This window comes from Lissotriton vulgaris, chromosome 1_1 (genome assembly GCF_964263255.1).
Source record: "Lissotriton vulgaris chromosome 1_1, aLisVul1.2, whole genome shotgun sequence".
NCBI classification, from domain to species: domain Eukaryota; kingdom Metazoa; phylum Chordata; class Amphibia; order Caudata; family Salamandridae; genus Lissotriton; species Lissotriton vulgaris.
Genome location: NC_141685.1, coordinates 1171279325 through 1171300978, shown reverse-complemented (window position 1 = coordinate 1171300978; position 21654 = coordinate 1171279325). Strand labels below are relative to the sequence as shown.

Sequence of the window (21654 nt, the reverse complement as noted above, 5' to 3'; positions counted from 1 at the left end):
ATCAGCAGGGGGGAAAACACGGTCTATGGTCGGCAGCAGGGAGGCAGAACATGGTCTAGGGTCAGCAGCAGCGCGGGCTGGCAGGCAGACCCTTTAAGGCTACACAGGTAGGTATTGGGAGTCCTCTAAAGAGCTCCTCGAGTACATGGCATCATGCAACTAACACTGGAATTGGTGTAGTTGATTGATTCCAACATGCTTGATACCAAACATGACCAGGTTTGGGGCAGCCATTACAAAGTTGGACATCTAAACTTGCCAATGTCCACTACATACCGTACACTGCCTGTCCCGCACTTACAAAGCCCAGAACATGGAGTCCTAGATTTATCAGGTTACCCCTGCTCGTGCAGTGGTACCCACCGACTTAAAACCATGCATGTGCCCTAGGACTTTAGGGCCTTCCTTAGGGGTGATTTGTAGGTTTACAGTCCAGTGACTGGGATATAAGGGAAACATTATATCTAAAAGAAAGGTGCAAGCACCATTTCACGTACACTGTAATGGCAGCTCTGCAGACAGTTTGCATGGGCTCTCATGGGTGGCATGATATATGCTGCAGTCCATGGGAGACCTCCTGGTAAACCAATGGCCTGGGAACCTCAGTTGCATATACGAGGGACATACAATAGTAACCCAGCATATCAACTGTGGGGTGTACAAAGTGCTTCCCATGTCATTTAGAGGAGAAAGCAATGCCACTGGGGTCCTAGTAAGCAGGATCCCAGTTAACTACAGTCAACACACACTGATACCATGCAAGTAATGGGGGTATCTATGCCAGAAAGATCCTACTTTCCTACAAGTAGTAAGGAGTATAGAAAGCAAATGGTTCCCCGAGAGGATCTAGCTGTCTTAACAAATCGTTTAATAGGCGCAAGATCTCTGGCGGCAACCAGTCTGACTTCCAGGTTGTAGTGCCCAGTGTTTAAGCTATGTACAGCAGTACTGTTGGGAATCGGAAAGTTGAAAGTTATGTTGACAATTGTGAGAAGTTGGCTTGATATATGATGTCCACTAGTTATAGTGGGCACCCTGCACCAGTCCAAATTAACCTTATGGTGATTTAGGAGGTCAAAGATAACCTTGGAAAGCTATCCAAGTGGTAGCTGTGGAGAGCAGCCTTCATGTTTAGTCTTGAAGGAATGTCAAGCAGCTTGTTTTTCTAGAATGTAATCGTATAGTATTGGCTAAATGAAAGGAGAAACACACAGTAGTTATAAAAATATGTATTTATTAATATAACACTATCTAGTATGACACAGTATCTCCTACAGGGAGATAATCTCAAAGCACACAATACGTTAGCACAGAAATGTCAGTAAATAGCACATGTACACAGTGGACCCGGGGGGACCAAACCATATATTAAGAAAGTGGTATAAGAACCACAACTCAAGTCAGGATGATGTCGAGAGGACATAGAATTGCTGGGACCCCAAGTGAAGGAACCACCCATGGTGAGTAGATAGGGACCCTACGGATGACAGGTGCAGGGTCGGAACACGACCGTGTGTTCCGTACAAGTCTATGTGCAAGTCACGGTTGGAATTTTAAAAGTTTGAGGACTCGTCCCAGTGGACTTCGAAGAAACCCCTTGGAAGACACAAGGTTGGAGAGCCACCCTACCCGTGGATACCGAAGTACCAGAGTTACCTAACCCAGGGAAGCCGGCTGCATAGGTCTGAATTGGAATCGGAAACCGCCATTGATCTCAATGGAGGACTTTCAGAAAGTACCGCTTCTGGAAGGGAGAAAAGTGTCCGCTGGAATTCAAACGTGGATTCTTGTCGAGGAGTACCTGAAAGCAGAGTGGACAGAGTCTGGGTCACTTAGGAGTGACCAGGGGCTTGGTAGACGAATGCCCACCGATGTTGGGTGCTTCAGGTGAGATGATGGTGCTCTTGACCCTGCAGCTGTGGGGACCAGGTGACGTTGAGGACAGGCAGTAGCCGGATGCGAGATATCCCACGAAGAATGTTGAGTGCTGAGGGATCGGTGTCCAGCGGGAGCACCAACAAGCCTTGGCAAAAGCAACCGAAGCAGGAAGTCAAAGAAGAGTACAGTTCAGACCAGCAAGGTCCAGGAGATTCACCAAACACAGGTGAGTCAGGGTAAGCCTGGAGCAACCAGGGAAGCCCAAGAAAAGCAACGCTGTCCCTCAAATGGACCCAAAGGCCAAAGGCACAGGAGTCGCAAGAGGACCTTGAGTGAATTCACCAAACAGGCCACAGAGCACTTGGTGCGAGGAGGTCAAAGATCTTGGTAGGAAATGTGCCCAGAGGTAGGGAATACTCGGAGCCCAATGCACTTGTTAAAGGAATGCCAAGAAGCACATGCATTTGCAAATAAACGCGGTGCACAGGGGTTCAAGTATTGCAGCCCCCACGAGGAATACTGGCCTCAAACTTGGTAAGCGCTCAGCTCGGACCTCGAGGGACGTAGAAACCCATCTCCTGTGTTGCTGGACCCTTCAGAGTCCGTAGGAGCTCTGGAACAGCAGACTGGTCAGAGCGATGAGGTGTCTGCAAATGCAGGGGAGTGACTCCTTCACTCCAAGGGAGATTATCTTCAGTTGTCCTTGATGCTCCACAGGTCGGGCACAGACCCTGTATGGTGCACGGGCACGGACGATAAAGCAGACCGAGGGAGACTAAGTCAGGCCCAAACGAAGTCCATTGAAGTCCAGAGTGTCCCGACGGTTGAAGTGCAGTGGTTTCAGTTCTGAATCCTGTCCACGACAAATCCAAAGTCCTACAACCAGGTAAGCCCTTACGTACTCTAAGGAAAGGGTTGGAAAGATTCAGGGGACCCTCCCAGGGGAGGGTCGGGACAGCAGGGAGTTTACTCCCATGTCCTTTGTCCAGCTTCGCACCAGAGCGGCAGTCAACGGCTCCCAGGACTGGTTCAAAATGGACTATGCACAGGGACATCAAATGTGCACCTCATGCAGACATTCAGGCGCTGGCAAGCACACCCACCCAGCCCTAATACACTAAATCCTGTCTGGAGGTGGTTACACCTCAGTGTGACAGGATGCCTATTGTTCTGCCTTCTCCTGCTCGAGCTTGGCTCTGCCGCTGGAGGGCAGTACGGGTCTCTGGTCGGCAGCAGCCATTTTGTGCTGTCCGGGACTAGAAGGCTAGTACTGTGAACACCAGACCTCAGGAAGCTCGCTTCTGAGGGGTGGATTCATACCTCCCACACTGGTTACTGGTGTGGGGGTATGATTCAAAGATGTTTGATACCAAACACGATAGGGTTACTTGCAGTCGTTTTCAAGATGGTCATCACGCGGTCGCATAATGCACCTCTACATATATGTATGGCTGCTTCACTGGCAACTCGCGAGAATGGACTAGTCAGGCTGCAGGGGTGTCCTGCTCATGCAGGGGCACCCGCTCACTTAGAACCAAGCACCCTGCCTTCAGGATTATAAAGGCCTGCTAGAAGGGTGACTTATAGGTTTTAAGTGCGGTGACCCTTAGATATAGGAAACCTATATCTTAAGTAAGTGGTGCATGTAACAACTTACACAGACTGCAATAGCAGGCCTGTGGTTCCATTTTGTATGGTCTCTCATGGGTAGCATAATCCATGCTGCAGCCCATGGGAGACCTCTGGGGTACCTATGCCCTGGATACATGGGTACAATATAGTAGGGACCTATAAGAGTACCCCAGTATCCCATCTGGAGTGTACCTAAATACATGTTGTAACAGTTCAGAGAGAAAGCAGATAGACTGGGGTCCTGATTAGTAGGATCCCAGTCAGACTAGTCAAAAACCAGCTTAGCACCAGGCAAAAAGTGGGGGTACACATGCAGAAGGATCCTACCTTCCAACAGCAATGGTTGAATGTTAAAATTTCCCAATTGTGAAAGAGGTTGGAAAGTGTAAGGCACAACTCCTCTCCCTCCACGTGTCGAAAGGACCTGGGCGGAGAGCTGGTGGGAATGCCGAGTTGTGGTGTATCGGGGTGTAAGGGGAGGGGAAAGTTGTCCATTCCTCAGTTTGACACCCCATCCCACACTTTAAGTGTTTTTTAGTTGGAGTACTCAAGTAGGCATTTTGCGGACAATCTGATTTAGGTTTCCCCAATACATCCCAGATAACATCTATGGTCTTCTCCATGTGCAACCAGTGTTTATCCGACTCTCGTAGTGACCACTCGGAAATGACCTGGAGTTGGGCTGCCATATAGTAGAGTTGGAAGTCAGGGAGGCCTAAACCGACAGCGTCATTTGAGAGGCGGAGTAGTTTAAACAGCAAGCGGGCCCTGTGATCCTACCAAATAGAGCAGAAGATTAGTGATCGTAGTGTTGCTAGAAAATCCTTATTTAACTCAATAGGAAGGCCCTGAAAAGGGTAAAGTACTCAGTGTAGAACTGTCATCTGAATCGCGTGTATACGCCCGAGCCAGGAGATATGCATAGGTGCCCATTGTTTAAGATCTGCTTTCAGTTGCTGTAACACCTGTGGATAGTTGGTATGATAGAGGTCCAACACTTTGGGGGTAAGTTTGAGGCAGGTGTAGGAAGGTGGATATCGGACTATGGTTACCCCCAAACTTTTTGCCTGGTGTTTAGCTGGTTTTTTACTTAGTTGGCCTGGGATCCTGCTATTCAGGGCCCCAGGCTAATTGCTCTCTCCTTAAAATGGACTCCATGTACCTTAGGTGCATACCCAATTGGAACTGGTTCACCTTATAGGCCCCTGTAACAGTTTACCATAGGTACCCAGGGCATAGGTGTAGCCAAGGCCTACTAGGGGCTGCAGCATGTATTGTGCCACCCCTGGCCTGGCCTCCATATTTGACACAACTGGCTGATCACTCAGCTGGGGTAAGTTGGTGTAATCACCTCTTACTTAGATATAGTATATCTATATCTAACCTATCTGGACACATAGTAACCTATAAGTCACTCCTATGGCAGGCCTTAACAATCCTGGAGGCAGAGTGCTTGGTTTTATGTGAGATGGTGCTCTAGCATGAGCTGAGCCTGTCTGCAGTTGTCAGGAACAACTCCCTTAGCTGTTCCGGGATATTGCCATACCATATACTCTTAAGTGCATTATAATCCTCGCGGTTATATGCTAACTTTGGTTTGGCTTTATCAAAACATGTCGAATAAGGTGTCATACGATTTGGAATACTATCCCCTCGACAGTTCTGTCGACGGGGATAGCATTCCACCCTTCTAGAGGGACACGACATGTACATAACCTGAACCCCGGTTAAAGTTAACCCGAGCCTCAGCATCACAAATGGATGCTGCCACCACAGACACAAATCTGACCTCCTGCTGCTGGGAGTCCTTCCAGCGAGGGAGGCTTGGACAAAGGGTTTCCTGCCTTGGGAGGTGCGAGCACCACCCCAGACAGGATTTTGTGTATTGGGTAGGACAGGGCTGAATAGAATCAGACATGCCCGGGGCACACAAGGTGTCCTCGTGCATAAGCCAGTCCAAACCGGTCCTGGGGCTTTCCAGCCCCAGTCCAGGCACGGAGCTGGACAAAGGAAAGGGGGTGTAACTGCCCCCTTCCTGGTTCCACCCAGAGGAGGGACCTAGCAGGTGATCCACCCCTCAGATTGGGAATAAGAGTGGGAGCAGTGCCATAGCACCTCAGATCATCCTGAAATCAACTTAAAACTAAGAAGACGCCTGGACTTCGACATTCTGCTGCACAGAAGACTGAAGAGCATCTCCCTTGTGGCCAAGGAGTGGCCATCCTGTGAACACAGGCACCATCCAGCAACTCGACGTCTGCTTTGCCGCCGCCTCCTGCCGGAGCCCGAGCCCAGAGCCCGATGAGACCCCGACTCCCAGACTTCTCACAGCCCGATCCACAGTCCCTGCAAAGAAGGGACCCGTGGAGGCACCGAGAGACGTGGGACCGGACATCTCGAAAGACCCCACAGAAGCTGACTGCGCAGCACCCGAGGCACCCTCGACGCTGTGCTTTGGGTTTTGAGAAGCCCCACAACCGAGCAGGATTTGCACCGAAGATCAGCCCCCCAGCATCTCCACGATCTGCGTGGGGCCCTTTTTCACTTTGCCACTCGACGAGCCATCCCGGTCATTTGCCACGCGGCTAGCGGCCATCTTGGCGACAAAACCGACAATCAACACTGCGGGTCTGGTTGCTCCAGACTTGCCCTCGCTCCTGTAAAAAGGAGCACCCGCTCTGACCTAGCTGGTCCGAGTGATAAGCTTTCTTCACTTCCTGCGTGGCTTGCATTAGCCAAGGCCTGTTTGCTCCAATCAGCTAGAGCCTTCATGGGACAGCTCGTGATCGACTCCTGGACGTCCTCGACCTCTTCTTGTCCACGTGGCTGCGGAGACAAGCTGCACCTCATCGCCTGTTTGCACCAGACATCGCCTGGTTCCATCCTGGTTCCACGGTAGTCACTGGCTAGTGACTTAGAACATTGTCCCCTCTGCTTTCAGGTCTTCACCACTTCAGATCCACCCTTGGATCCACCGGAACCCTCTTCAACGACCCGCCTGCAGCATCTTCAGCTCCAAGCGCCATCGACCTGCGTGACAAAACCCGACACTACTTCGCACCTGTGCAACCGCTTCCTGTGGGTGAGGTAACTCAGCAACGCCGGTGTTCCTACACTGGTACACACCTCTAGTGCCTAGGTCTAAAGTTTTGTCCTTCTAGGTCAGTCGGAAGGTTCCTTAAACACTAACTTTGTAACTTTTACGCACCATCGACATTGCATTGGTGTATGCGTGCACTTTAAGCGCTGCACCCGAGTCCCGCGGGCCTTTCCTGACTTAGTCACTGCTAGTCCCGATCAGCTCCAGCGATTCCCAAGGCCCTAGGCCTACTTCCTTTCAGCTTGGTAGTTCTTATACCACTATTTTAGTATATGGTTTAGGTGGCCCCTAGGGCTCATCCATATTGTGCAACTTTTGTGTATTTAAACTGTGTTTTGTTTTAACGCATTTGCTTCTGTGCTCATAAAGAGTATAGGGAATATTTGTAGTAAATAAATATATATATATTTTCAATATATATTTGTGTGGTGTCCTTTCATTTGGTATTCAAGGGGATTGTGTATGGTAAAACAGCTTGCTTCACATGCCTTTACAGAGTTTAGCCTAAGACTGCTTTGTCCACGCTACCCCTAGGATAGCAGGTCTATAAGGTTGACTTACAACCAATCATCATAAGAGTTGCTTGGCATGGTACAAGGTGATCACTAGAACTAGTGAGCATCATATACCAGGCCAACTTCTCACAGCAGGGATAAGTGACGTCTTTTCTCGTCCACTGGAAGGGTGTAGAGGCACCAGGGCCTCCATCATTGCATTGGAGAACGTCAAATTTAGTAAATAGGACTTAGGTTAATGCAGAAGCCTACTACCTTTTCAAAGGTATACAATTCCTCTTGGTAAGCTTCTATAGATGAGCAGGGGGAGGTGAGTGTCAAAAGCACATCGTCCACAAATAGAAAGATCTTATGCTCCATGGAGCTAAAACCTAGGCCCTTGATAGCTGGGGTCACCTGCATCTTAGCTACCAAAGGCTCACTACTGAGTGCAAAAAGCAGCAGGGAGAGAGGGCAGACTTGCCATGTCCCTCTCCCCTGTGGAAAAAAAATAATCAGAGGTTATTCCATTAACTAAGACTCTAGCCCGTTATGTGGTACAGTTCGCCCAAATCAGTGTTATGAATGAGTCATAGAAACCAAAACGTTGCAGCGTATGAAAGAGAAAGGGCCAATGCACAGGGTTGAAGACCTTCTCGGTGTCAAGACCTAGCAAGACTGCGGTATATTTTTATTAAAGGCTTTTCAATTAGATGGAGTACCCTCCTCACATTATCATGCCTCTGTTGGCCCTTGATGAAGCCAGACTGGTCCGAGTGGACCAGGTGCGGCATCAGTGCATCCACACAGGAGGCTAACATTTGGGAATAGAGCTTGCCATCTAGGTTGAGGAGGGCAATGGGCCTATATAAGCCACAGGAATGAGGGTCTTTACCAGGTTTCAAGATGTCTTACACTAGGGCTTCACTCATTGAGGGGGTGGCTGAACGCACTTCCACTATGTAAATAAACACGTGGGTCAGGTGTGCGACGATGTCCGAGCTAAACGTCTTATAAAATTGGGCTGCGAGACCATCAGACCCGGAAGACTTATACAGTTTTAGAGAGGAGACTGCCTGCTGGACCTCCTCTGCACTAATATGCTCTCCTAACATATTTTTATGAGAGGGGGACACCTGGGAAGGATCCACATCATCTAAGTAGTTACATTGGGCTTGGGCATTGACTTGTATGGCCATATTAAGTTTTTCGTAAAATTTGCCAAATATGTAGGCTTTTTTAGTATCAGTGTTCCAATACTTCCGAATCACGCAAGATCTGAACTATATAGTCCCTTTCCTGTTTAACCTGAGTTGACGAGCGAGATGGTAACCCATCTAGTTACCCTGCTCATAAGATGTGTGTTTGAGGTGTAGCAAAGTTAGTTCCGCCCTGTTGGTGTAAATTGCATTTAATTTCGCCTTTAACGCTGTAACCTTCCACTGCAAGATCAGTGTCAGTGAGGCTTTGGGGGCCTGTTCGAGCTGTTGCCGCTCCATTTTGAGTGTTAAGCTCTCTGGTGTTCTCTGTTTGCTAAGTGTTGGACAAGGGCAATACATTTCCCATGCAGCACTGCCTTGAATGTGTCCCAATTGTTAGAGGGGTTTGTGTTACAGGGGTTATTTAATAGAAAGTATTTTTCGATAGCTTTCCTCAGATCGTCCATAAAGAGGTGAACTCTTGTGAAAGCACTAGGAAAATGTATCTACCGTATCTCGACATTGCCTCACCCCATTCTAAGGTTACTGCCTTTGGAGCATGGTCTGATATGGATGAAGGCTGTCCTCAGATCTTGTCTAAGGGTTTGGCTAATGAACCCGTAATCTAATGTGGATATGTTTGTTGCGTGTGAGAGAAGGTGTAATCGCAAGAATTGGGGTGGAACATCCTCCATGCATTTATCAATCCCAGGTCCCGGATTGCTTGCTTGAGTGTTTTGTGGAAGCTTTCGTGGGTCATCTGCGGGGTGTGTGCTGTCAACCCCAGAATCCCATGTGAGGTTAAAGTCACCCAGCAGGAGAATCGTGCCCTCAGCAAACCCCCCCAGTGAAGACTATAATGCAGGGATAAATGGGATTTGGTTAGAGTTTGGGTCATATTCAGATGCAAAGATGCATAATTTACCTCTGATTCGTACCTTCACCATCATCCCCTTTCATAACCTTCAGGGTAAAAATTCAGTGAGGAATGAAACAGATGTGCCCTCCCATTATGTTTAATTAAAGCAGAGGATTTATTTATCATGGGGTAAGCTTTATGTCTCAGTCTATGGTCTACAGCCTGTTTGAGGTGTGTCTCCTGTATTTCTCAACATGATGTCGCTGATCGTGGGGATACTTCTATGGTTTATGTTGCTTGGCTGGTGCACTGAGGTCCTTAATGTTGAATGAGAGTGCGGTCATCACCATAATGTAATCAGGTCAAGTGGGTTCTCCAAGTGCCTTTCCATTAAGCGTGTCGACCTCCCCTCTCCTTTCACTCGTGCAGTCTCACGCAACCTCCCCTATCCCGGAGTCTGCTGCCCTCCATTCCTCCCCTTCACCTCTGTCAACAACATCAAAGTGTGTCCTCTATGCACCAAAAAAGGACAAAAAGCAAAACCGGATTACGTTAATAACTGGTCCCAAATAGCAAACATTATGCACATACCCGGACATTATGACAGGCAAATTGGTCATCATCCGCAAATGCCAATTTAAACAGCACATTGAGTTAAGACATTGGATAAACATAGTTAAGAAACCTGAATTTAATTACTCTTGCAGTGTGCGGATCGCATGATTGTATTATCATAGTCCCTCATCCCTCCAATAGAAGAGTAAGAAAAGGAATAAAGTACAAAGGGGGGCTGGAGGGGTCATCTTATAGAGCACAGAAATCTGCACCTTGGTACAATGATGATTTGCGCCTGGCTAAGAAAGAGTGCAAACATCTGGAGAGACAATGGAGGAAAGGTTTTCTTAGTCAGGCCAAGCTGGAATATCTAAAAAAGCGAAAAAAGTACCACAGGCTTATTAGACAAGCCAAGGCCGCTTACTATGCAGAGAGAATTGGAGCAGCAGGAAACTCCTCTAAGGAATTATTTAAGATCTATAAGGAGATTTCCTCACTAACAGCGTCTGCTATCCCCACGGAAGGCTCAGTGGAATCATGTGACCGTATCGCAGTTTTCTTCTCAGAGAAAGTGGAGCAAATTTACTCCTCCTTTCCGGGAGTCAAAAAAACGGGTGCAGAATTTGTGGAACCGATCGGAGGAACTGGGGTAAGCCAGAGGCTGGATAGTTTTATCACCCCTTCCCCCGAGTTGCTCTGCAGGACCTGTAGTACTATAAAGTCTGGCTCAACTTGGGATCCTGCCTCACCCAAACTGCTTGGAGAGAGTATTGCCACCCTTGAGCCTTATATCAGGCATCTTTTAGATGTATCATTTAGTATGCATACGGTGCCGGATAGCTGGAAAAAGGCTGTGGTTCTTCCACTCCAGAAGAAACCTAACATCAGCCCTGAGAAAGTGGAAAATCTCCGCCCTATCTCGCTGCTACCGTATTTGGCGAAAGTGGCAGAGAAGGCAGCAAACCTACAGCTCATGGCCTATGTGGAAGAAGCCAATCTCCTGCACCCCACTCAATTTGGATTTCGGTCACTTCACTCTGCGGAGTCAGCTCTATTAATGGCCACGGAGGCCATTTGGCAGGGAGCAGATGAGGGGCAAACGATGGTTCCCATCCTTTTGGACCTGAGTGCCGCTTTTGACACTGTGGCACATTACACCCTGCTACAGTGTCTGAACAAGGGCGGTGTCTCAGGCTCGGCTCTAAAATGGATACAATCATTCCTGATAGAACGCAGCTTTCAGGTCAGACAGGGCCCCCACTACTCCAAAGCTATGAAACTGGATCAGGGGGTGCCTCAGGGCTCTGCCCTGAGCCCCACCCTATTTAACCTATATGTATCTCCAGTGACGAGTATAGTGGAGGGTTTTGGAATCAGGATTGTGTCATATGCCGATGACACGCAGCTGGTTATCTCGCTATCACGGGCACCGGGTCTGGTGGCGTCCAAATTCAGAGCGTGCATGCAGGAGCTTGCCTCTTGGATGGCCAACAACTGCCTGAGGTTGAATGGTAGCAAGACAGAGGTGCTTGTGGTGGGGAGGGGGGCCGTCTGTGTGGTCATCGGCATGGTGGCCGTCTTGCTTGGGTCCAGCCCCTATACCGTTCTCCCAGGCTAAGAACCTGGGTGTATGGGTTGATTCTGATCTCACTTTTGAACCCCATATCAGACGTGTGGTGGGGACTTGCTTTGGTGTCCTGAAAGGTCTACGTAAAACTATGGACCTCCTTCCGATAGAGGCCAGGAAGGCGCTAGTGCATTCACTTGTTACTTCACGTTTAGACTATGGTAACATACTGTATTTAGGTGCCACTGTCAAAAGTCTTAACCGGCTTCAGGTTATGCAAAATGCAGCGGCTCGGTTGGTCCTTAGGCAACCGAGAAGTGCTGCCTTCAAAAGGGCCTTGGACACTCTTCACTGGCTTCCTGTCAGGAAGAGAATCGTGTTTAAGGCCCTCTGTACATGCCACCGCATCACCCAAGACATCGGTCCTAGGAACCTGCAGAGTCTTATTACTGTCTACAAGGCCCGCACGGTCCCCTCGATCTAGTGGGACTGGCCTGTTGCTTGTCCCTAAAGTTAAGACGGCCAGGATGGGTGGCAGATCTTTCCGGCTCTTGGCAGCCAGGAGCTGGAACAAACTCCCTCTCGAGCTTCGGTTGGAACCCTCTGAGATCAGGTTTAGAAGAGAGCTTAAAACTTACTTGTTCCTTCATTAAGGCCTGTGCGTCACTAGTCTGGGCATGGGGCTCTATGTTCTCCCACTTACCATAGCGCGGGGACACGCCGTTAGGCGTAACCCGGCGCTTTATAAGCTTCCTTATTATTATTATCTTCCGAGCTGTCCATGCATCATATCAGACCTGTAACACTGGTTGTTTCACAGAAAAGCTACTGTAAGGTTTCATTCAGGAAGGCAGCCTCAGGAACCAGATAAATACCTCCAGAAGAGGCAGTCCCCCTCCAGTCCGTCATAAGGACATGCCCTCCCAGTAGACCACCTAGAGTACTGCCCCCCTAGAGACAGGAGATCATCAAGAAAGTTCTGCTACTGTCTCTGTCAAGGATGCAGTCTCGAAATTCAAATGAACAGATCAGAAGATCCTCGCTTTTTAAGTAGGCGAGGACAACGCAGAGAGAGCCATAGGTCTGTACCGTGAGATTCAGTATCCCTGCCTCTGGAGGTCCTGGGGTCCTACCCAGGCGGTTTGACCCCAATGGTTGGGGTTTCCAAGAGAGTCATAGCCTCTGCCAGATTCGAGATATAGTTAGGTTTGTTGTAATACTTGAATGCCAATTCAAAAGAGTAGGGCCAGCGATAATGAATGCGTTCTTGTCTCAGTTTACCTGTCACGGAACGGAATTGCTGCAGTCTGGCAAGTGTTGCAGGAGCGATGTAATGGAAGATGGAGAAAGTGACTTCCTGGAAGGAGACCAAGTCTGCCTTTCGGGCCATCTGAAGTATCACTTATTTTACTTTATAGGAGTGAAGTTTAGCAAGTACATCCCTAAATCATCACGTTTCACCAGCCAACAGAGCCCACTCGAAAGATTCTTTCAATTTTGTCTTTCAAGGTTAAGCCTTCAAGTAGTTCTGCAAATAAACCTGTGAGAAAGGCTTCCAAGTGAAGGTCCTCCACCCTCTCCTCCAGGTTTTGGATTCATATTTTCTTGCATCGTGATCTGTTCCCATGATCTTCACATTTCAACTGTGACACCTATGGCTGCAAGAAGAGGGAGTGGTTTAGCTGTTCCGTGTGGCTAGTGCGCCTCTCAATGTGTAGCGTTTTAGGGTAGAGATCCATGACTCGTGTACCCACAGAGTCCAAATCCTGTTGGCGAGAGGCAAGTTTAGTGTTGAGATCGGACTTAAGCGCTTCCAGGGAAGAGGCTAGGTCCACCCTGAGCTCATCATGGAGTTCCTTTTTTAAATTCGGATGGATGCCAGCAAATCTTCCTTGGTGAGAGACATGCTATCTCCCGTGGGTGTCGTGGGTGAGTAGTGTCGTGGTTCATCTGGGGCGAAGTAGCTGGAAACCTTATTACCCGTTGCCTCTTAGGAGACAAAGGGAGAAATGCCTTGTAGCTATTGCTCAATAGTGATGAGGCGCAACCATGACTATGTCTGATATATATGCTTGGGGCTCTCAACAAATAAACAGGGAAGGCATCAGTCAGTGATTATTGTTGTGGCTACCCCAGGGAATTCCCAGCAGTCCCAGGTGTGTTCTGGCATGTAGGTGCTTCAGGGGTTATGTAGCCACGAGGAGAGTATGGCTTTTTAAAACAACTTCTCAGGCTCTTCTCCGTAAGGTGTCGGTGCCAGAGACACACAGAGGAGATTAACATGGCCCTCTGTAGTTAGCAGCTGCTCCAAAAATACTCTGCCATATCTCGATCAGGCACAAGAAAAGTCTAAAGCCCTGTTCTCATGGCCTTTAAGTATCAGCGGTCACAAGGTGGCACCAGCAGATATCTACATTGGGGGATCATTGTCTGTGGGAGGTCATTAGCACTTAACCCCCTCTGCCACAGTCACGGCGGTCCCCAGTCATCTCCATAGCGGGGTCAGGCAAGAGCCCCACAAGGTCTCTGGAGGGCCACCCAAGTCACAGAGCCAGGAAAACAGGACTACTGGACTAAAGGGGGCTTGGGGTGCGGAAGGATGCCGCAGATCGCCACACCAACCCCCCCAACTCTCGCAGCACGGGCCCTCCATGCTGTACTGTGCACCCTCACTTGTCAGCTTGCTGGTAGGTGGAGTTGCGGGAGGTTCGGGCCAACGCATCTTCTCCCTCTGAGCTCCTCGACCTGCCCAGTTGTTTCTCCTAACCTCCAGGCTGCCGGGGGATGATGCAGGCTCAGCATGAACAGAGCTCCCTCTGTAAATGTCAATGAAGGCCCTGCCGCTGGGACTGCAAGCCGCCATGTTGTCTCATAGGGTCCGCTCTGCATCCGCCCCAATTGTGGAAGGCAAGGCTACAAAATCATCTCCCTAGGCATTGAAGACAGGCTCTGCTGAGTCAGCACAGGGGATATAATGAAGTCATTAATTATGATAAATACTTAACTTGTAAAAAGTCAGCAGCAGAGCATTCATGGATTACGTCCACTCTGACATCTTGACTAGCCACGCCCCCCCCCCCCCCCCAAAAAAAAAATTGTTTGTTTCTCATCACCACGGTGTCCCTGGATACATGCTCAGAGACTGTTAGTAACCCAAAAGTGTCAACACCACTTCTACCATGTACTGGGTACAGTTCTGTGGGGCTATAAAAACCTGTCTGACATTCAAGAGTTGGTGACTGGTGTCACCTGTGGGTGTGAAAGCAAACAAACCTCGTAAAGCTGAGCCAGAAACTCAGTTTACGCAACAATGTGCCTGGACTGTGTATGCATCTTAGTCAAACAGGGTTTGCATCCTCCTCTGTTGTTGGTGCTGAGGAAAAGGCTGGGAGTTATTTATTAGTGTAACATGGGCCTAGCGTGAGCCATAGTTGACTTCGGGTCGGAACCAGCATTGGCACTGGATTCATTACAGGCGCAGCTAGAGTCAGGTTTGGCACCCGTATTATCAAGAACAGCGTGGCCTTAAGGGGCCAGGTTGATTTATTGCAAGCAGTGGCAAGGAGCCTGGAGAAGGCCTAATGAGGTTGAGCACCTGGCAAGGGCCTTTGGGTGGAAGTGAACGGGGGTCTCTGCTGGTCCATAGTGCCCGAAAGCACTCAGGAAGATTAGGCATGGCTTTGAATATCTGCAGAATGTCCCCTTTGAAGGCCTCTATGTGCCATGGGGTCAAAAACAGTCTGAACATTTGAGGTGCTCCAGGACCAGCCTCAGAATTGGCTTGGATTCTGACTCTTGGATACTCTACTACGCGGCTTCTCCTCTGATTCAGAGTGGCAGGAGGGAGACAAATCCTGCTGGGCATTTTTGTGTGCACGGCGCAACTTGGATTTTATCAACTCGGAACAAGAGTAGGGCTTGGTGCAGGAATGTCCCTATTATGTGAAGCGGGATCGCATGACCATTTCTTTGTTCTACTACATAGAGTTTGGCTTCCTCTCCCCCCGACCACCTTTAGGTGCACCAGAAAGCATTTCTCTCATGATTACCATGATTAGCAGTCATACTAGAACGTAGGCATCACAGGCAAACGCCATATGGATCTGTGACATCTGATTCCCACAGAGGTGGCAAGCTTTAACACTTGTAATCTTAAGGAGGAGACATTTCCGCTGACACTGTTGTAATCTGCAATTTGTAGTTGGTCCAACGAAAGTTGGGAGGGCAGTTCCAGGCCTGCATCCAAGGGCTCGGGAAGAAAGGAACTGACTTCAAAAGGCAGGGGGAGAACCTATATGCAACACTGAACTGTCCTTTCCAAGGCAATGCATGGCTATTGCATAGTCAGGATGCTACACAGGAGCAACCACTCATAAAACCCAGATCTAGTCTGGTGCCCGCTGCTTTTCAAAAGCTGAGGAATCTGCAGTAAGAAGTATCTATCAGAAAGTACGCTTTGCATAATAACCAACATACACAATACATTGAAAATCACAGTAGAAACAGAATGTAGGTATAAGGTTTTTGAATCAAAGAGGTTTCCGTCAAGGAGGTTCAGTGCATTGGTCATGCAGTCATTCAGCAACATGCAAAAGGGGGTGGGTGAATAGGTGCAGAGTGCATGTTAACAAAGTGCAATTTTGTGTTACCTTCTGATAGGAGGATAGTTTAGGTTCTCAGCTAAGCAGGGAGAGAGTTCTAGAGATTGGATGCTGTTCCAGGAAAATCCTCTTTCATGGCTAGAGAAGAACTGAATTTGGACGTCTCGCAAAGCCACAAGTATTTACTGTTCATGCTTGATCGGTCCACTGCAATGGTGAGTAGGTTAGCTATGTTTGCTGGATTGTTCCAGTGAATAGCTTTGAATGTAAGGCAGACAATTTTGAATTTTAACCTTTTTTACGGATTATCAGTGAAGTTCTTGTAGGATTGGGGAGATAAGTTTGTATTTCTTCTTGTTCAAGATTAGGTTTACGGTGGAAGGGCAGACTTACTTGTTTGTGGTGTATGAGGATAAGTTTGTGGTGTATGAGGAGAGTAGCACACTGGAGGATATTTAAATCCAGACAGGCGATGATAAGGACATAACCTGCTGTTTTTAGCTGGTTTTGGGGACTGCAATTTATTGATTTGGCTAGTTTGTTTATGTGAGGTATTAATGTGATTGAGTTGATTAATGTGAAATGTAATGATTTTACTACCTGTGATAAAAAGGAGATAATCCATTTATCTTTAATTCCTCAATATGTATCTGGTAAATTTTCCATTTGGATTTTAGACCGATGAGAATGTTTGAAGTTATTACGTAATTAACATATGGAAAATGGCAGACAATCAATTCTGCAATTTTTGAGCCTGGTTTGAATGGTGATGTCATAAATGGACAACTTGTTTAACAGCATCGCTGCTGCGGCGATTTTTGCGCTGTGCGGCTTTTTTTTAAAAGCCGCGTTACATGACGAGCTCAGCTCGTCATCAGCACACGCCACCCGTGGCTGATGACGAGCTGAGCTCGTCATCAGCATCGAAGGGGTTAAGCAATGTTAAATATTGTTGGCCTGTTGGTGAATACTTATTCCCTGAATCACACAAGTGTATTTAAGAATTCTAGATATTAGTTGGACAGGCGTGGGGAGACAACAGATCTTTAGGTGATGTCCTGGGAGAAATGTTTAAAAGTATTTGCCAATCGCCACAATTTCGTTATGGTTGGAGATGAAGGTAAATAGAATAGACACAAGGAAGCATTAGAATAAGGTACTTTTTTGAATTCATTTAAAACAAATTATGAAAATCATTATAGGATTCAACTATGGGTTAATGATATTTAATGTATCTAAATGTAATTAAAACATTAATTAAACAGCATTGTGGTAAAGTCTAGGGTTAAGGATAGGGGGCCAGATGGAAGAAGTAAAGGGAACAAAGAAACGTGATTTTAATCTTATGCAAAGGTATGACAAAGTAAAACACCAGGAAGTGAACAAAAGGGACTTAAAGTTAGTTGATGTAAATTACTGTTATATGTTCTTTGAGCACAAACCCATCCACAAATTAGAACCTTTTCTTGATTTTATTCAAACACCTAGGGATAGGACGCTCTACTTGAAGATGAGAATAGGGATCCTCCTGCTAAATGAGGTGACAGCAGCCTGGAATCGGGGCAATTTACCATCTGCACCTTGCACAGGCTGTGCAGCTCCTAATGAGTCTATCGCCCATTTTTTCTTCGCATGCCCAGCCTACAGGATGGCTAGAGCGAAATGAATCAAACCAGTCTGTAAAAAGCTTGGTTCCAAGGACTATCGGGTGGCACTACGCATCTTAAAAACTGACACCTCCTCCCTCACCTTGGTTTGTGGTGTGGCAAAATACTTGGGCTGCGCATGGATAATAATAACAAATCTTGTAGCGAAAATTAGTAGTCCGGCAGCCCCCATGCATGTCACTTGATGTACCTGTTTTAATCATTGCTATCTATGGTTTTAATGAAATCTTTTACTTACTTTTTAATTGTAGTTGTATGATGTATAGTTAGACCTATTTATTATGCTGTATTATATGTTTTTAAAAAAAATATGAATTTTGGATGTATATGCTTTTATGATAAATTTTATCGAATAAAGCTCATACTAATACTAGAATAGACACAAGGAAGCATTAGAATAAGGTACCTTTTTTGAATTAATTTAATACAAATTATAAAAATCATTATAGGATTCAACTATGGGTTAATGATATTTAATGTATCTAAATTTAATTGAAAGATTAACTAAACAGCATTATGGTGAAGTCTAGGGTTAAGGATAGGGGGCCAGATGGAAGAAGTAAAGGGAACAAAGAAACGTGATTTTAATGTTATGAATAGATGGGCGTAGCAAAGGTATGACAAAGTAAAACACCAGGAAGTGAACAAAAGGGACTTAAAGTTAATTGATCTAAATATACTGACGCATTTTGGTGGCCCTTTCAACTTCAGAAATTGCTCTTTGGAGTTTCACGGGGAGAGGAAATGTGTTACATAAGGCAAATTCCTGTAGAAGAGACAAATGCACTCATAGTGTGATCAGGGATAGTCTGGAGGAAATTGTGGGAAATTATGCAGGTTTCAATTGGGTTCTCTCTTTGGTCATCATTGAGCGAATCTTAAGCCATACAGGAGTGGAGTATCTTGTTTCAGGATCATTTGCGTTTTCTTATTGAGAATTGTGAAATTGCTGATGCAGGACACCGGGCGGAATGTCGCCAAAGTCGAGCAACATTTTTGGTGGCAGTTAATGGAAGTTTTGTATTTCACACTGAAGGACAAGTGGTGGAAAACATTCTTTGGAGGAAGTAGAGCTTCAGCATTCATTGACCAGGCGCTCCCTGAAATTTGCCAGGGCCTTTAACTTGGCAGCCTTAAGAGGCAATTACAACTTGTGAGAAGCAGTTACATTTTGAAGACTACCACTTCCAATCTGGCTGCAAATCAGGAGTGTGATTACATAAATTGGGAAGGATGCTTACATGTCGTTCGATCTGTACTACGGTTTGTGCCAATGTGCTTCATGACTTATTTGAAAATGATGTGCTGTGTGCTCCAATGTTTTTTTCTCACACAAAAGAAAATAATTTGTCTAAAATAAACAATAAAAGTATGGACTTAGGGACGGTTATGGAATATATATTAAAAAAAAATAGGAGAAATGGACAGAGCAGAATTGGACATATGATGGCTGGAGAGTCCTTTTGTATGCTGGGATGTTGTGTTGTATGCTCTCAACTCCTGAGTTTACCTAGTTTTGTGAGAAACATCGCACCTGCTTTTTTGTAGTTTGCTGATATAGGATGTTAAAGTGAAATGAAAAGAAATCATACAACCCATTTCTTTTTCATTATATAGGTATGACTTTCTTTAACGGCAGCAAAGAAAATCAACATTTTCTGGCAACAGTTATAGATACACCACAATCTTTTTTTATTGAGATTTGTAATTATTTGCCATAACGAAACGTTACAACACATTCCAAGACGCATGCCCCATGGTAGTTCTAGCATATTTTCTCAATAACATCAATATTGGAATGCAATTCAAAGCAAACAACAAACAGAAGATAAAGTCCCTACAGTGTGGGTGGTGGGGGGCAGGGAAGGGGAGGGAGACGAAGGGCGGGGGAGGACAATCTCTCTTAAAAGAATATGTTTAAGGAAATAGGAGTAGAAACATCATATATACTTCACAAAGCAATAGAGCACTCCATTTGGTGGAGAGTATGACACAGTCCTTTCATATATCTTTACACTTGGCTCTCTTGGTGGCGTGTTTGGGGGGGGGGGGGGGGGGGGTGAGGCACCGCCTGTCACGATCCGACACGCTTCTCCTCGGAGCTGTGTTGAAAGTCCTAAACCCGCTCTCACGCAACCCACCCGTGACCCGGCATAAATCTCAGACCAATAGGAGGGTTCCGCAATCGCGGGAAAGGAAGGGGACAGCAGGGAGGGAGATCTGAAATGATAAAGAACAAGGGATTTAGTTTCACACCCCTCCCTATCTGCTCTAGAATACAAAGGCACCCTATAGGTTAATAGGACCCTTTTCCCCACTGATAGTCAAGCATACCTGAAAAGGAAAATTCTAAGTCTTTAGATGCAGGAGAGAGAGGGAAGGTCCTATCAGTGGTAACAATCTGGTAAGGAAAGAACACAAATGTACATGTATTATACCACAACTTTACCATACACAATAGGCTTCTTATCACACCTCACATACCAATGCTTGACAATATATTGCCTTGTTCCACTCTTCCGTTAAACTAGGTACCCCCCTGGTTCCTCTCCTGCAGTGTGAAAAGAAAACACAAACAAGTTGTCGAAAAGAAACATGGAAAAAATAATGAGCTGAAGGTTAACTGCACCTTAGAAATGTTTCTTCCAGCAAACAAAAGTATCACGTTTGTAATATAGATAACGTGCCATGCACTGGTCCGTTAATAGCAGTCTTGTACCCCTCACTTCAATGTGAGTCTTGTTGATATTTCCCCCATGGACAACAAACACTAATAGTTCCGTAAACCTTCACCCTCTGAAAGTTATATCGTTTTTTTTTGTCCAAAAATCTTCCCAAGATAGAAACGCAGCCGCGCTTCTCATCCACTCGGAAACCCCAACACTTATACTCCGGAAAAGGCAACCGAGGGGGGAAACTGACGAACATAGCCGTGTCCGTCTCTCCCGGAATACATATATATCCAGCTAAGGTTCAACTGATCTCCAGCTTCGTGTGTTCCCAGCCGGAAACACACTGCAAATCCTACTCACGGTTCCTTCCAAGGTCCTACTCACGGTTCCTTCCAAGGTCCTACTCACGGTTCCTTCCAAGGATACACAACAGCCCTTCTCACCGGCTCACCAAAATTATCGGCTCCGTCTGTGCTGTGAGTTCGGCTTATGTTTCCGGAGTTGCGCGTTAACCTCTCGCGCAGCTTCACCCTTGGCCCTCTGGGGATTGTGGTCCAAGAAATCAAGGCATCAAAACCCCACGCATTGCGCGGACAGCGGCCCAAACGGACCGATTCTGACACCGCCCTAGGGTATCAGAAGAGCAGCATGGGCCAATGGGGGCTGGGGCCCTTGCTATCAGTCATCGGGAGGAGAATCTGGGAAGGGGTGAGGGGATGGCTGTTGCGCCTGCAGCAAGTAGCAGCAGTAGACAAGCCAGATGTCCTTAGGACAGGTTAGGGGCTGAAGCGTAGCATAAATTTCAGTCAGAGTATCACAATATGCCATGCTGCGCATCCACATGTCTTTCATTGGACTGGTTTTTGCCCCCCAGTGCACAGCAATTTTCCTTTTCGCTAGCAAAAGTGCTAGAGCAATGAACCGCCAATAACATAATTTTACGACATTAACTATTCCCAGGAAGGCATACACCACAATCTTTGAAATGAAATGTGACCTCAAAAACAGACAACAAAATCATTGAGACAAGAATGCAGTTCATTGATAAAACAAAAATTACCTTTGCTTGAAGCGACCAGAATTTCATCATCTTCCTGCAAACCATATTTATGTGATCCTCTGCTGTTAGCTAGCTCACTGTTTGAGAGTGAAGTTTTTGAGAACGCATTCCCACAGTAATGCTTCATGGGTTGATTGATCTGCATTATGTGATTCATGTGTACCGGTGAATCTGCAAAAAAAACAGAACATCTTAAGGCAGAGGTCTTCAAACTTTTGGATGCCGAGACCCCCCTGTCAACATTTACAGGCGAAAGGACCCCCTCCTGACAAATTCCTAAACCTCTAGGCAGGGCTACTGGAATTATGAGGCAGGTGAGTACCAAATTATGCGACACGCTTGACTAAATTGTGTGAGTAGAAAATTTAAA

General features: G+C 46.7%; 1 protein-coding gene across 1 annotated transcript in view; it reads right to left on the bottom strand.

Annotated features, from left to right (window-relative positions):
• LOC147748866 (protein-associating with the carboxyl-terminal domain of ezrin-like) overlaps positions 1-21654 on the bottom strand; it is a 1120148-nt gene that overhangs the window by 159082 nt on the left and 939412 nt on the right. Inside the window, exon 10 of the mRNA XM_086964312.1 lies at positions 21285-21455. Within this exon, the coding sequence (XP_086820438.1) occupies positions 21285-21455 (171 nt within the window). The remainder of the gene's footprint in view (positions 1-21284; positions 21456-21654) is intronic.